The sequence below is a fragment of the Phaethon lepturus genome, unplaced genomic scaffold (assembly GCF_000687285.1).
Source record: "Phaethon lepturus isolate BGI_N335 unplaced genomic scaffold, ASM68728v1 scaffold29217, whole genome shotgun sequence".
NCBI classification, from domain to species: Eukaryota; Metazoa; Chordata; class Aves; order Phaethontiformes; family Phaethontidae; genus Phaethon; species Phaethon lepturus.
Window position 1 is genome coordinate 61,732 of NW_010554516.1, and position 13,264 is coordinate 74,995.

At 39.0% G+C, this 13,264-nt stretch overlaps 1 protein-coding gene across 1 annotated transcript in view; it reads right to left on the minus strand.

Annotated features, from left to right (window-relative positions):
- Positions 1-615: 615 nt before the first annotated feature.
- The window catches only part of GDF10 (growth differentiation factor 10), a gene marked incomplete at its 5' end in the record, with an annotated part of 12,950 nt that continues 301 nt past the window's right edge, over positions 616-13,264 (minus strand). The window contains 2 exons of the mRNA XM_010291888.1: positions 616-1,652; positions 7,034-7,941. Of these exons, the coding sequence (XP_010290190.1) occupies positions 1,461-1,652; positions 7,034-7,941 (1,100 nt within the window). The remainder of the gene's footprint in view (positions 1,653-7,033; positions 7,942-13,264) is intronic.

Here is a 13,264-nt window from a genome sequence, read left to right on the forward strand (position 1 = left end):
CAAATATTTTATACCATTTTAATGTTCATTGTTGGAAAAAAACTAATGAAAGTTTTGGAAAGAGTTCAGAAAAGAGCTGTGAGAAATTTTTTTGAGGCTTAAAATAAGAAATTGAAGTACCTATTTAAATCCTAGCCAAAATGTAATTTGACTCTGCTCTATGTACTAAAAATACACAGTGAAGGTGTTTTGGATAATAGATAAAAGGCATCTAATAAAATACATTACAGTAAGATCCAGTGAATTGAAGCTAAAACTCAACAAATTCAGACTAGGATTAAGCCAGTGCTTTTGAACAAAGAGCACTAACTTTTGGAACAACTACTTCTTGTTGTAGAGATACTCTATCACATGAAATCTTTAAAGCCAAATTTATGCATGTTTTTCAAAGATATTCCCAAGCTCAAAACAGAAGTTCCATAACGCATGGTGCAGAAACTACTGGGCAAGGTTCTTTGACCTGTGCTATGCAGGAGGTCAGTCTAGATGATCACGGTATTCCCTTCTGTCTTTAATCTATAGAGGTGCATTATGACAAGCTTAACATGTATTTACATGTTTCCATCTAATTAACAGAATGTAACAGAGTGCATTTCTAGAAAGACAATTCAACTATTTTTAGATACTACTGTACCTTTAATTTATTAGCTTTTGTTAAAAGCATGTAACAATCTAGAGGATATAAAGTATAATTTACAAAAATATAAATCTCGGTTATTTTACTTTTAGTATTTCAACATATTACTATATAGTATGTGTTACTCAGAGAATATGTTTAACCACCTGAAATTATCCAGCAAACCAAAAGTGTGGGATATTACATAAGTCTTTGTAGAACAAATTATATATTAGAGAAGGGTAACCAAAAATGGCTACATTAACATACTGTTTATATGAAAGCTTATGTAGTGCACTATACTTGCATCCTGAAGAAAATATACATTTTAAGCCCTTTATTACAGCATTTTTCAGTATAAATATGCCGATTAAGAGTATGAGTGTTTTAGGCAAAAACTTCTGATTTGTGTACAAAAGTGATATTCTAAAATAAGCCTGCCTTTGCAAGTTCACTTCCCATCTTCTTGGTTAACTGAAGAGATAAAATAGTCAGAAAAATAGGATATACAAACATATTTTAGTCCTTTGATTATGGAAAACGTTACACTTAAATTTCTCACTAAACACCAGATGTCTTGGCTAGGTGGGTTAGGAAGATATTTATAGAAGTATTGACTGAATTCCTGGAAGATGAATATGAAAGACAAATGATGACAGTAAGACGTATCCTTCCAGGTGAGCATGTGTATCGTTTTAGTCTCTCCGCATGCTTTCTGTAGAGGAATTGTAGGCTCACGTTCCTCCTCATTCATCAACACAAGTGGATTCATTTCCCATTCACAACTTCCCCAGTGTAGACGGGAAGGATGTGTAGGTCTCATTAAAGATGTGTTTGTATGAATTTATCGACAGGCGCAAGTTTCAACCGACATGTTGGGGTATACCTTTAAAACAACGTTTTTGTTCTCATCTAGGAACAGGACACTGAGTGAGCTCATTTTGTCAGGAACACAGCAGGGTTCTGGGATGCCAGGAATAATTCCCACAGCTTTTACGATGCTCTGGATTGTTGCATGATTTGATGGCCGGACAATCTGGAACAGAGAAGGAAATAGTTATCTCTTCATTTATGAGCAGTCACTTTCCCAGATGAACTTGGAAAATGACAACAATTATGTGTTTTTGTTTGACAAAAAAGTGAATATATGTGATTGAGTCACAGGGCTGTGCAGCATAGTCAGTCCCTCACACTTCGGGCTTTCCTGCGCATGGTGTATCCAACAGATACTTTGTGTTCCTTATGCTGCCTTGATAAATACCAGAGGAGGGCACTGGTGGCACAGCCAGCAGTCAGTAGCCTGAAGAAAGAATGTCCCTGACTGCACCTACTAGATGCTGGAGGCAGGCATGCAGGAGAAAAGGACTAAGGTGGGGCACACTTCTCAGTCATAAGATGTTACCTTTTGTTTTCTTAACCTCATGTCTGACTTGGAAAATTGGCTACTGTAATTATTTCCAAAATAACTATCCCTATGTTCCAGTAGTATTTCTCCTCATGTACGCTAACCTGGAATTAGTTACTTTTGCTCCAGAAGTAATGTCCACAGGGGGGAGTTAATCTAGAATAAATCAAACAACCTGACAGAGCCTTTCTGATCACAACCCCATGACAAAGAAGTACTTCATACCTGTAGTCTTTGTCTGCCTCCCTCTGCCTTCCTCAACAGGCTTTTTTTGCCCTTCCCTGCGCTAGCCTCAGAGTGGGAGAAGAAAACAAAAGGCTGGGAGAGCAGGAGAAGTGAAGTTTCATAGCAGCTTTACATCTATATACTGTTCAGGGAACTGAGCCACAATCTTATTTCTACGATTGATTTTTGGATGCAGTGAACAACACAAGGAAAAATATTTCAGAAGAAGAGGCAGCCAGTAGGAATAACAGCACTGAGAATAAGGAAAAAGTTAAGATATGTAAATAATATACTGTTTATTAGTCAAGAGTAACTTCTTTTTTGTTTTAGCCTTTATTCACAAGCTAGACTTGACCCTTGCAGTCTGAGCAACTGAATAGTACTAAACAGTTTTCACCACTTCTGTTGCTTGAGATGCATACAGTCAAGCACAGGTTTACAGGTGATGGGAGTGACAGCCTGCCTTTGTCATTGCCTCTCTGTAACATGGAATGCACATGCTCTGGTTACATGAGACAATAGTACGGCATGCAACCCACCACTGAGGCTGAAGCTTCAGTGACTTCTGTTCATTTGTCATGCTTGAACACTGTCCCATCAAATGAGTACAGTAACAGTAGTAAAATTGTGTTAGTCATATCGGGCTTTTTGTTACAGTTTCACAAGTTTTCAGCACAGTATATGTGGCACATGAAATCTTTTCATCGCTATTGGTACATAGCTGTCTATCAGGTGGAAAATAACATCTGTGGGACAACAAATAGGGACTTTGCACACCTGTACATGGAAGCAGATACTTCAATTGAGAGGAATTAATGTCTCCTATATATTCCCTATTTTTCAAATAATGAATTAATATATGCAGATGCTTTTTCATTTCAGCATGAAAAGTTAAGTAGTCCAGGGGTATCACAAAGGAGCTGTTTTTAAGGATAATTCAGTTTTGATACATTTACTTTAAGTGTAACAGATCATCAAATCAGATCGTTAATTGTTATTAAGACTTTCAGATGTTCCTTAACTAAAGCGACCTCATTTGAGCCATTACAGGGAGAAACTGTGAAATCCATCCTTGATCCTTTGGGGCTCCAAGATCTCCTATAGCCAAGTCCCAACAAATCACCAGTCCTGGAAAGAGCCTTTCTGTAATTAGCATATTTTTGGCATAATTAAGGTTGCACTCTCATGCCACCCTTCATCTTTAGGTTTCAAAGCTGTCCACAAACAAGCAGCAGTGAATTAGTCTCACAGCTGCTCTGTGAAGTAGAAATAAGCTTCTACCCACGTTGGCCATGTCAGCAAATCTGCACAGCAAGAGAGAGAGAAGCAGCTTTTGTGTGTTTAAGCAACTGTAGAGTTTAGAAATTCGAAGAACTAAAGCTTCTGGAATCAAGTTCTTACTTTAACCTTTATGAAAAACCTCCTGGATTGTTCCTAGCACATTTGTTATTTCATATTGTTATTTGAAACAGTCACAGATCCTAATGTACTACTAAAAGAGGATTTGTTGACCCCATGCACTGGCTAGCCGTCATTGCCCTCAGTGCCAGTTACTGACTTACAGGATTCCTGGGTATGAACCTGCAGAAGATGCTACTAGGATCTTCTCATCTGTGCAGTCTCTAATATCTGGAAGGAACAAATAGGTGGGAGCAAAGTCTAGTGTGAGCAGCTGTTTACCAAGGCAACAGCACTAATTAGGTTTCTAATGCCTGCAAGTGTGTGCACTATGCACAAAAATGCGTATAGAAAAATGCTTATTATGGACTATTACTCTGTACAGAATCTGGCTGCCTGAGTCCTACATCCACAGCAGAGCCAGGCAGCACACCCATCTCACATCCAGCCAGGCTCTGAATTTTCCAGCCCTTCTGGAAACCTGGCGCAAGTATTCAGTGATCTTGGGCTAGGCTTCACATTAGCCTTTGTACCGATGTGCTAAAGTGGAAAGCTTGAAATACTGAGTTGAATGCCCAGTAGTAGTGGCACGAAGGAAGTGCTAATGTTTTAAATGCTGGCTACCAAGTTATATACAGCAGGCCAGGTTCTGCTCTTATTTAACCTCCAGGACAATCCTAGCTTAGGAACAGTTTGGGCCTCAGAAAGTAGAAGGATGGTGATGTAGCCGAAAAGCAATTAACAGCAGGTTTGAAATACTTCAGACCTTCCCCTTCTGCCTGGCTTACACCCCTTTTGAAGTCTGTTTTATGATTAATTTGCCCCTCAGAAACAGCCCTGCCATCACCTTAATAAGCAATGCTTCTGAGATTCAGGAAAGTTTTGTTTTCAGGTTTGAATTCAGCTTTCGAAATGAAATTCATGAACTGATACACTTACAAGGCTGAAATCAAGAGAATTCTAATTACTGTACACCAAGGAAAGGGTAGACCTACTTCTACCACACGTAGGACTAGCATTTATTTGGCAAATGCAGCAGTGCAGCCAGTCATAAGCTAGTCTTCCCCCTCACAGTTCAGAGAATAAGAACTTCAGCAGTAAGGTAGGTGAATTTGCTATGACAAGACTTGTACCAGAGCTGTTTTGTATTTAAATCAAGAATCACAGTTATTAAAGTAGATGTGCAGAGTGATGTACCGATACTTAAAAGAAAAAATAATCATAAAATGTGATGATTCTCTACATGCCAGGTATAGAAGTATAGTCCTATCTCCACAGTTCTAAAAGAAGAGTGCTTTGGAAATAAGTTATCTGTTATCCATCACAGGTTGACTGTGTAGACCAAGTCTTCATGAGTAGCCTTAATCTGGCCTTTGATTTAGGAGTACCAAGATCATATGCATGCTTTCCTGACTTAGGGTGTATATGCATGAACAAAAGCTATTCCTCCATCTATAATATTTAGCAATTCTTGTGCTCTGACCTGAAGCTTCATTCATGCTGATGTCCTAGTTATCTCTGTTCATTTGGAAACAGTAATTTTAAGAAGTTACAGCTGTGAATTTGCCTCTATTTTGTTCCCCTCTTAAAAACAGAAAGCTAACAAAAAATAGACCTCTTCCAAATCAAACCCAAAGAGTGTATCAAACTAAAAATCCTCAAATCTGTGTATCTGTGATTTAGTTTTAAATATCTCTGGGGTTTTTTGTTTGCTTGTTTTATTTTTTTGGCACCAAGGTGCTAGTGCAGCCACATTAATTTCTCTAGAAAACAAGTATCAAAATGAGAACTAAAGTAAGTATTTTTGATTTACCAGGGAATCTTTATTATATAGCAAGTAATATTTCTAGATAGGACATTAAGTAAATCAGCAATATAAGCTTATTTAACTATTCCAGCTAGAAATGCACTCTCTTTTGGTTCTGTCACTTTTGTGTCATGCTGTTTTGCTCACAAGAAGACAGATGTGTTAAATGTATCTTCTTTTTTTTTTCCTTTGGTATGTATGGATGGATCATTAGACTTTGGGTCTATGTCAGAGGACCTGTATTCCCAGGCTGTGTTTTGTTTTGGATAAGTTAAACGGTGGTTGTGTTGCATGATCTCTTTATACTACAACCACAAAGTGAAATTGTATGTGAGCCTGCACAAGCTTTAATTTTTCCAGACCATGTATCAACTTTTCTACACATGGTTCAAGCATCAGCCAGCTACACAAGAACATGTGGTCAGATTTGTACACCCTACCCTGATGTCTGGATTTCCACTGTTCCTGGACTTAAACTAGCCTGCATATCCACTCTTCCTGAAATCATACTACTTATTTCAACACAAACGTACATCAATCTCCCTGTGTGTAAAGTAGGACAGATGCCTGTCTCAGAACTTTGAAATCACCTGCTGTAAAATATGATCCATTATTTATGTGCTGAGTGACCACATGCAAAAACAGCAGAAGAATAAATAATCAGGACATTTATAGGTAGAATTGCGTAATAATTACAGTTTCTGAACATGCAGCTTATGCAGTGCTTCAATTGTTCCCCTCCCTTATTACTTGAAAGTCCTATAAAATGCGGATAATTCTTGCGCTACATAGGATTATCAAGATTTCTACTTCTTGAGACTGAGCAAGTAAGTGGGAGTGGGCCAAATCTGAATTCCATTTTAGCAGGAGTTCATGTTTGCCTCTCTGTTGGCAAATTTCATGCTGCTTCTATAGAAAGAATTCAGTACACTAGCTTTAGAGTGTTACAGACAACTATTTGGCATTTCCAGCTGCATAAATTAAATCAACATTTTTGTTCCAGCAGGATTATCTTAATTTTAGGAATTTAGTAAATTAAAAAAGCACCAGAGAATTTTGAGATGCAAATATCAGCTTACCCAACATTCTTATTTTCAAAGTGACAAGCAGTTTCGTAAAGTTAAAAATACCTCGGTGTCACTACTCTGCATTTTTCTCCTAAGGTGTTAACCGCGGAATTCAGAAATACTCTGATACCTTGTCTTACTATTAGCAGATAATACTTTATATTTCTGCTATCGCAACAGAGTAGTTTGATGATTTACTGTGTGCAAACATATTTTAATAAGCTGCCTAAGTCTTTATGTTGTGGTTTTAAGATATAAAATGATAAATTGAAAAATAAACAGGAGACATTTTTCTTATTCTTCAGATTACACTTAAAGATAACCTGGAATCTTTTTGCACTCTGATGAGTAAATTGATGGAAACAATATTGCTAAAATTATTTAGGCTGAACAAGGCAACAGAACAGACTGAAAAAGGTAAAAATCCAAAGGAAAATCTGACTGACAAAATAGTTGGATAGGCAGAACAGTAGATCTACTGTTTGCAATCTAACAACAATGAAAAGGCATACTACCTTGGGCATTGGAAATTCGCATGCCCCTGCACAGTAGTAGGCATCAAATGATTTGGGAGATATGATCCATTCATTCCAGCCAATATCAGCAAAGTCAACTTTCATGTATCTTCTTGAACAAATCCTTGGCTCATTCCATTGTTTTCGCCTTGCTTTCTTCATTGTTTTCTCATCGAAATTTAACACCTGAGACTTTGTAAGTGTTTCTGTATTTTCTTGCCCTTTTCTCCTTCGGTCTTTGCGTGAGGCTTTTGGTTTCAAGGACTTGTAGACATTCTCCCATATGTCATGTTTGTTGTATTTATTGTTGTTATAATCTACTTCTGGCAACTCATTGTTCTGAATAGAGCTAGAGAGGTATGTATCCCTCCTCACTCGGGTATCAGTAGAAGCATTAGGGGATAGATTTGGGTCCCCGTCATTGGAAGGGAATGGGTCATAACGCTGTAGGGTGACTGCCACACTGTTAGGTTCAGAGATTGCAAGATCATTGGCATAAACTAGTATATAAGGCAAATGACTGGCAACCTGTTCAGGGAAGCCCTGGTGTTTCTCCCCAGCATCAAGCTCAGCACAGAGAATGAGCTCTCCAGCCCGTTTTGATTCTTTTATGATGTTTGAAATGTCCTTTGCATGCCAAGACCCTCGCCGTTGCAGAGACACGGAGATGTTCCCTTTCACTAGCCCATAGGCAGAATTCTGATGAATGCTTTGGAAAATGACGTTAAGCCGCAGGATCGGAGGCAGGTGAAGGAGGCGGCAGGATGAGTTCTTGGACCTCTTACAAAATACTTCCCGGTGCCGAGGGCGTTTGTCAGCATAGAAGTGAAAAGTGGCAGCAAGGATCATCTCTGAATCCTGCATGGATGTCAGATTGAAGCAGTACAAGGGCTTCTGGGCCAAGAATTCTGCAAGAGAGCAAGGAAAACATGGATATATATCTGAGGCCAAAAATGGCAGTCAAACCCATATTCCTACATCAGTGGATTAACAAATTTTGCTTTTCACTTACCCACTTCAAATCAGGTAGTATAGTGAGCTTGTCACTTCAGCTTAAAACTATGGTGAATAAGAGGAGGAAAAAACCCTAGCAATATTTAATAGCAACATTACAATAACATCAGGAGTGTCCCGCACACTAGGCACCTTTTATATACGAGGGATAAATCTCTTCCCAGATATTTTCATTTTCAGACTGCCTTTCATTCCAGGCAGGCAAGAAAAGCAATCCTTGCTTCTACTTCGTTGATAACAAAGTCAAGCTCAGAGAAGCTATCAGATTTGCCCATGGCAGAGCTCAGGATGCTACCTTACTCAGTATACTAGCTTAAACCCAGGTTTACAGTTAATATTCAAGATGGTCTAATCTAAAGCTGACTGCAAAGATTCCTGAAAAATCTCTGGGTGCTAACTCTGTGGGCAACAGTGTATGAAGTTCATCATCCATAAATAGCACACAAGAGACATTTCACAAGGGGGCTGGAAGCAAGCAGTGCGACACACTTTGGGAGCCGTTACTCTTAGGAGCAATTCTCCTTGCCAGTATGCATCATGTAGGAACTTTGTTTAAAGCACTGTGAAACCTACTTGGTTTCTAAGACTTGTGTTTTGGTCTGCTTGAAGTTAGTGACAACTACTGTTCAATAGGAGCTGACTACTAAAATTCAAACTCTATTTGATAGAGCTTCTTTTCAGCTAGTTGAACAATTTGTGCTCAGGTTACATCTCTACCCTCCTCTCAAGGAAGATGAGCAATTTTACACTAATAACTGCTTATACCATGTTTATTTAAACAATAGAAACCCCTCTTAGTGAGTTAAAATATAATCCCAGAATCAAAAGACCATGCCTTCACAGTCTATCAGTGTGAAAAGTTGCCCTTTTTTTTTTTTTTTTTTTTGTAGCTCGAGAGTATACAGGAAAGTAGTGGCAGAACCAAGAAGCGATTCCTGTTCTCCCAAGCTCAAACTGGTACTTAGAACACATCAAAGTAGTACGGTGGGTAAGTTTGCATCTTTCTTTAACCCAAGTGGACAACTTCTCTGGCAGCCCTTCTTGACATACCTGGAAATTCTCTGGCAGCGGAGAGGAAGAAAACCCAAAACCAACAAACCCAACAGCCAGCCTTCCCAGAAACACTTAGGTTTCTTTTTCAATGCATTGCAGATGAGACACAGAAATTTTGCCAACAACAGAAAGGCAGTACTGTTAGATGCCACCTGTCAGAATGTTCTTCCTTTCAAGCACAGTTTCATTTGAAAGGTGGAAGTTCATAGTGCTACTTCTCACTAAATTATGCTTGCTGTCTTCCATTTCATGCTGGATAGAACCATCATTTGGACTAAACCACAGCAGGTTGGGATGTTCATTAATTCCAGGCCACATAAACAGTCTGAAAGTACAAGTGTTCAAGTATGCAATTTCCAACTATGCCATCTGTATTTTTTTCCTAATGCATTGGAGTGGAACAGCCTGTACTCATGCCCACATAACGGTTTCATAGGTGGCAGAAAGGCTAGCAGAAACAATATTCTGTGATGAGAACTTATTTGGTTCTGTCAGTTCAGGATAGGATTCCTATCAGTAAACTTTTAATCAGCACTAGTCATGCACAGGTGCTCATACTATGAAAAAAACCTTAAGAGTTTAGGTTCTATTCAAGTCTTTGAAGCATAGAAATATCACAAGGCTGCCAGCCTATTTTTCAGACCAAGGAAGAGAATAATTGTAGTACTTCCTTTAGAACACCAGGCTGTTACTACTGTTTATTCTTTTCACAAGGCATAATTTTTAAAAGTCTATCCACTGCCTCTCCCCACCTGAGCTGCATACAGTTGAAATTTTTAATATTGTTTTTTGGTAGTAGAATGCTTTCAGCACCATCAGTTCATCAGTTCTATAGATACAGCTATGAAGCATATGCATTGCTGCGATAAAGGCATTTCAAACACCAGAGTCCCAGGGCTTCAGCTGGGAAGGTAACTTGTAATAATAGCTCAGAGGAAGGGAATTTTAATTCCTCTAAATTAATTCTGCATTTCTGGAGTGAAACACACTTCAGAAATCAAAATTATTTGTAGAATAGAGTAAGAATCTGTGAATCTGCAGCTACTGAACAGCCAGAAGCCTGGAAGTACAGGCTTTTTAGGAATTGAGGAGACTTGAGTTTTCTATGGAGCATAGTCATAATTATCACATTGCATCAGATAGATTGCTCAGGCTTTTACTAACCTGTCAAGCAAGCATTGTTACATTTTCCAGGTCTACACTGAGTTGAGCTGTATTAGCCATATACATTAAAGCTGTTAATATTTTACTGATTGTATCTATCTCTGATTACTGTAGACAGCTTCAAGTTAGGAATACAGGCAAGATCTGTGAAGGATGTACACAAGAGGTTGGTAGAGGAAAAAAAGGCAAGTGGCCAAAGAAAAATACTAGCCTTTAGTAGGTAATCCACATAGCAGAATGTTGCATTGCAGTAAGTGAAGATTAGCAAAACAGATTTACATGGTATTTCTGATACCACATTTGTGAGAAAGAAATATGCAGATGAACCTCATTTAAAATATTTTAAGCTGTAAAATTACGTTAAAGCAAGGCTCTAGAGGCCACAATTACAGTTCCATGGGTAATCTTGATTTGGTTTTCTTGCACATATGCATTATGATATAGTCTTAATTAAATGGCTCCTATTTTATACTAGTCACCAAGGCCTTTGCTTCATTTAGCACAGAGGATGGATGGTGGTCAGGGAATGAGCCTGAGCTGCAAGAGTCAATTTTGGGGGAATTCTCATGGCTTAGGCAGCACATTGCTGCCATGAAGACGGCTCCCTCCAATCTCAGCAACCTACGTGAAGTTAGACAAGAACTTAGTATTTCGTATTTGGTCACAAACCACTTATGACTTGACTCTGTAACTAACTTCAGTCTATTGGTGCTGTTTTCTAAAGCTACACAGAGTTCCTGAAAACTGGAAAGCACCTAAAGAAAAAAGAATTTGAGAAATTAGTTCATAGACTGTCTCTCACCTCCTTATGAGAGAAATAATGAACTCTTATGAACACATGTAGAGCTGAGAGGAGGTGATCAGATGTTTGATCCCTTCCCGAAGGGATGAGTACCACTAGAGAAACATGAAGTTGTCTTTGGAACATGTGCAAATAGCACATGCATGTATATATAGGAAGTGCATCACATTGAACATGGAGAAATATTACATATTCAGTAACCCAGTCAACACCATTTATACCCTGTAAGGGATATGTAGGATGGCAATACAATATAGTATAGTTGAGGTGATCTCAATAAGACATATGACAAAGGAGCAAACTAAGTCTGGACCAACATTTTAAACCTCTGGAGCTCTTATCTTGACAACTATAACACTGATGCTCCCATGTCCCCTAACAAACAGCTTTAAGCTGCAGCATAGGAGCAGAGGGTTACAGATTTTCTGAAGAGGTACATGTTTTAAAAGGTCAGTCTATTGCCTGGGAGAAAGAAAAGGAAATTACTGTAGGTGTAGTCTGTTTTGCTTATCTCAATAAAATCAGAATTATCATCCGTATTCTGTAAAGAACGGACATTCTACATGTTTTGTTAGGAGAACATGCCAATTTCTTCTTTCAGAAGCAGGCACTGGAATTTCTTGGAGGAGATAAAGAAAAACATACAGCCAGATAAGGTTCTTCTCCCCTCCCTCATCTTGTGTCATTCTATGGTTCATTTCAGACTGTTCATCACTAGGTTGATGAATTACAAAAATACAATTTATTGTCACAACAAAGGAACATTGCAGAGGAGTTCTGCTTTCATGTCATGTTACTAGGGAGAGGTGGGATCTTGCAGAGAAGGTACACACATGGGACACAGACGACAGGAGTTTTGGACATAGGTGTGCTTTATTTCCATTGCATGGAAAGGCAGGTTACTGTTACATCTCTGCCTTGGTTTTATGATCTGACAGATGACCAAAATACAGATTTGAAATTGTTCAGTACAGTCTATCTGTGGGTAGAAAATGCTACTCTTCTAGTGTTTTAAAACAGAATTTAACACACTTAGATGCAATTAGGTTTGTTCAGCATGATTAAGTGAAAAATGAAGAAAAAGAACATAGTGCAATTCTTGCATTCTTCCCAAATCGCTCTTGTGGTCCAGGGCCTCACTTGGGTAGCAGCCAGCATCAGCTGCTCAGTTCACAGAAAAATAAGAAGGATAGCAGGAGGTCATGGAATAACCATCCACAGTGGAAGCCCCTTCCTAACCCCTATTAGTTAGCAGCTGCTAGCTAATGATCTAGAACATGATGAATTATTTCTCTCCCAAACATCTGCGATTTCTTTACATCTTAACTCCTAGATTTCTAGACGTTTTTGTTAGCCGCTTACCCTTCCATGGGATCTCTTCCTCCTTGTATACGATTACTTTATAATACATTTGACATAAGATAGAAATTCAGTTGGGGTGCATTGGAGAATATGGATTATTGTGCAATATTACAGTAACCGTTCCCTAAAACACTGTTGGCTGTATTCTACACATGAGACTTTTACATGTAGGCAAAATAGATTGAAACTCACACAAGAAATTTTGAATTAATCTATCGATGTGCCTATAGAAAAATTAGATCTAGAAACTGATCTAATTCTTATTTTAAGAGCCAAGATCTTAGCTATAGTCTCTAAGAGTTAACCAAAGAAAGCAGACATTTTCCAGAAAAGATATTTTGGGTTTCCTTGGCAAAGGATAACAAATATAAAGACTATTAACTATGCAAGCCTCCTCTTTATCATAAGACTGGGATAGTGAAATTGTCGTTTTGACACAGTCTATATGCTCTTTCACCCTCATAATCAAGTGAAGTAAAGCTAGGGAGAGGAAGGTCAGACATCTGTATTCTCAGGTTTGGGCCGTGGAATGAATTTGCGATCCCGAGCAGTTTAGGCAGTCCCGCAGGCGGCACTCTTCCTAAGCAGGAACTTGTGAGCCTGCCAGAAGAGCCGGAGGAGAGGACCTGCGGCAGGAGCACTCGCTGCTAGTTTTATGCCCCCAATATCTCGGAAAAGATCTTTTCGCGATGTGCGCTGGGAACAGCGCTTCTTTTGCCGCTGGTTTGCAGACACAGCCACGGCGCCTTTCTGAAGGGAGATGCCTTCTTGCAGATGCTCTCGGGGAAGGGCAGGCGGGAAGCCGTCCGCCGAGCCAAGGGGAGACGCCGTGCCCC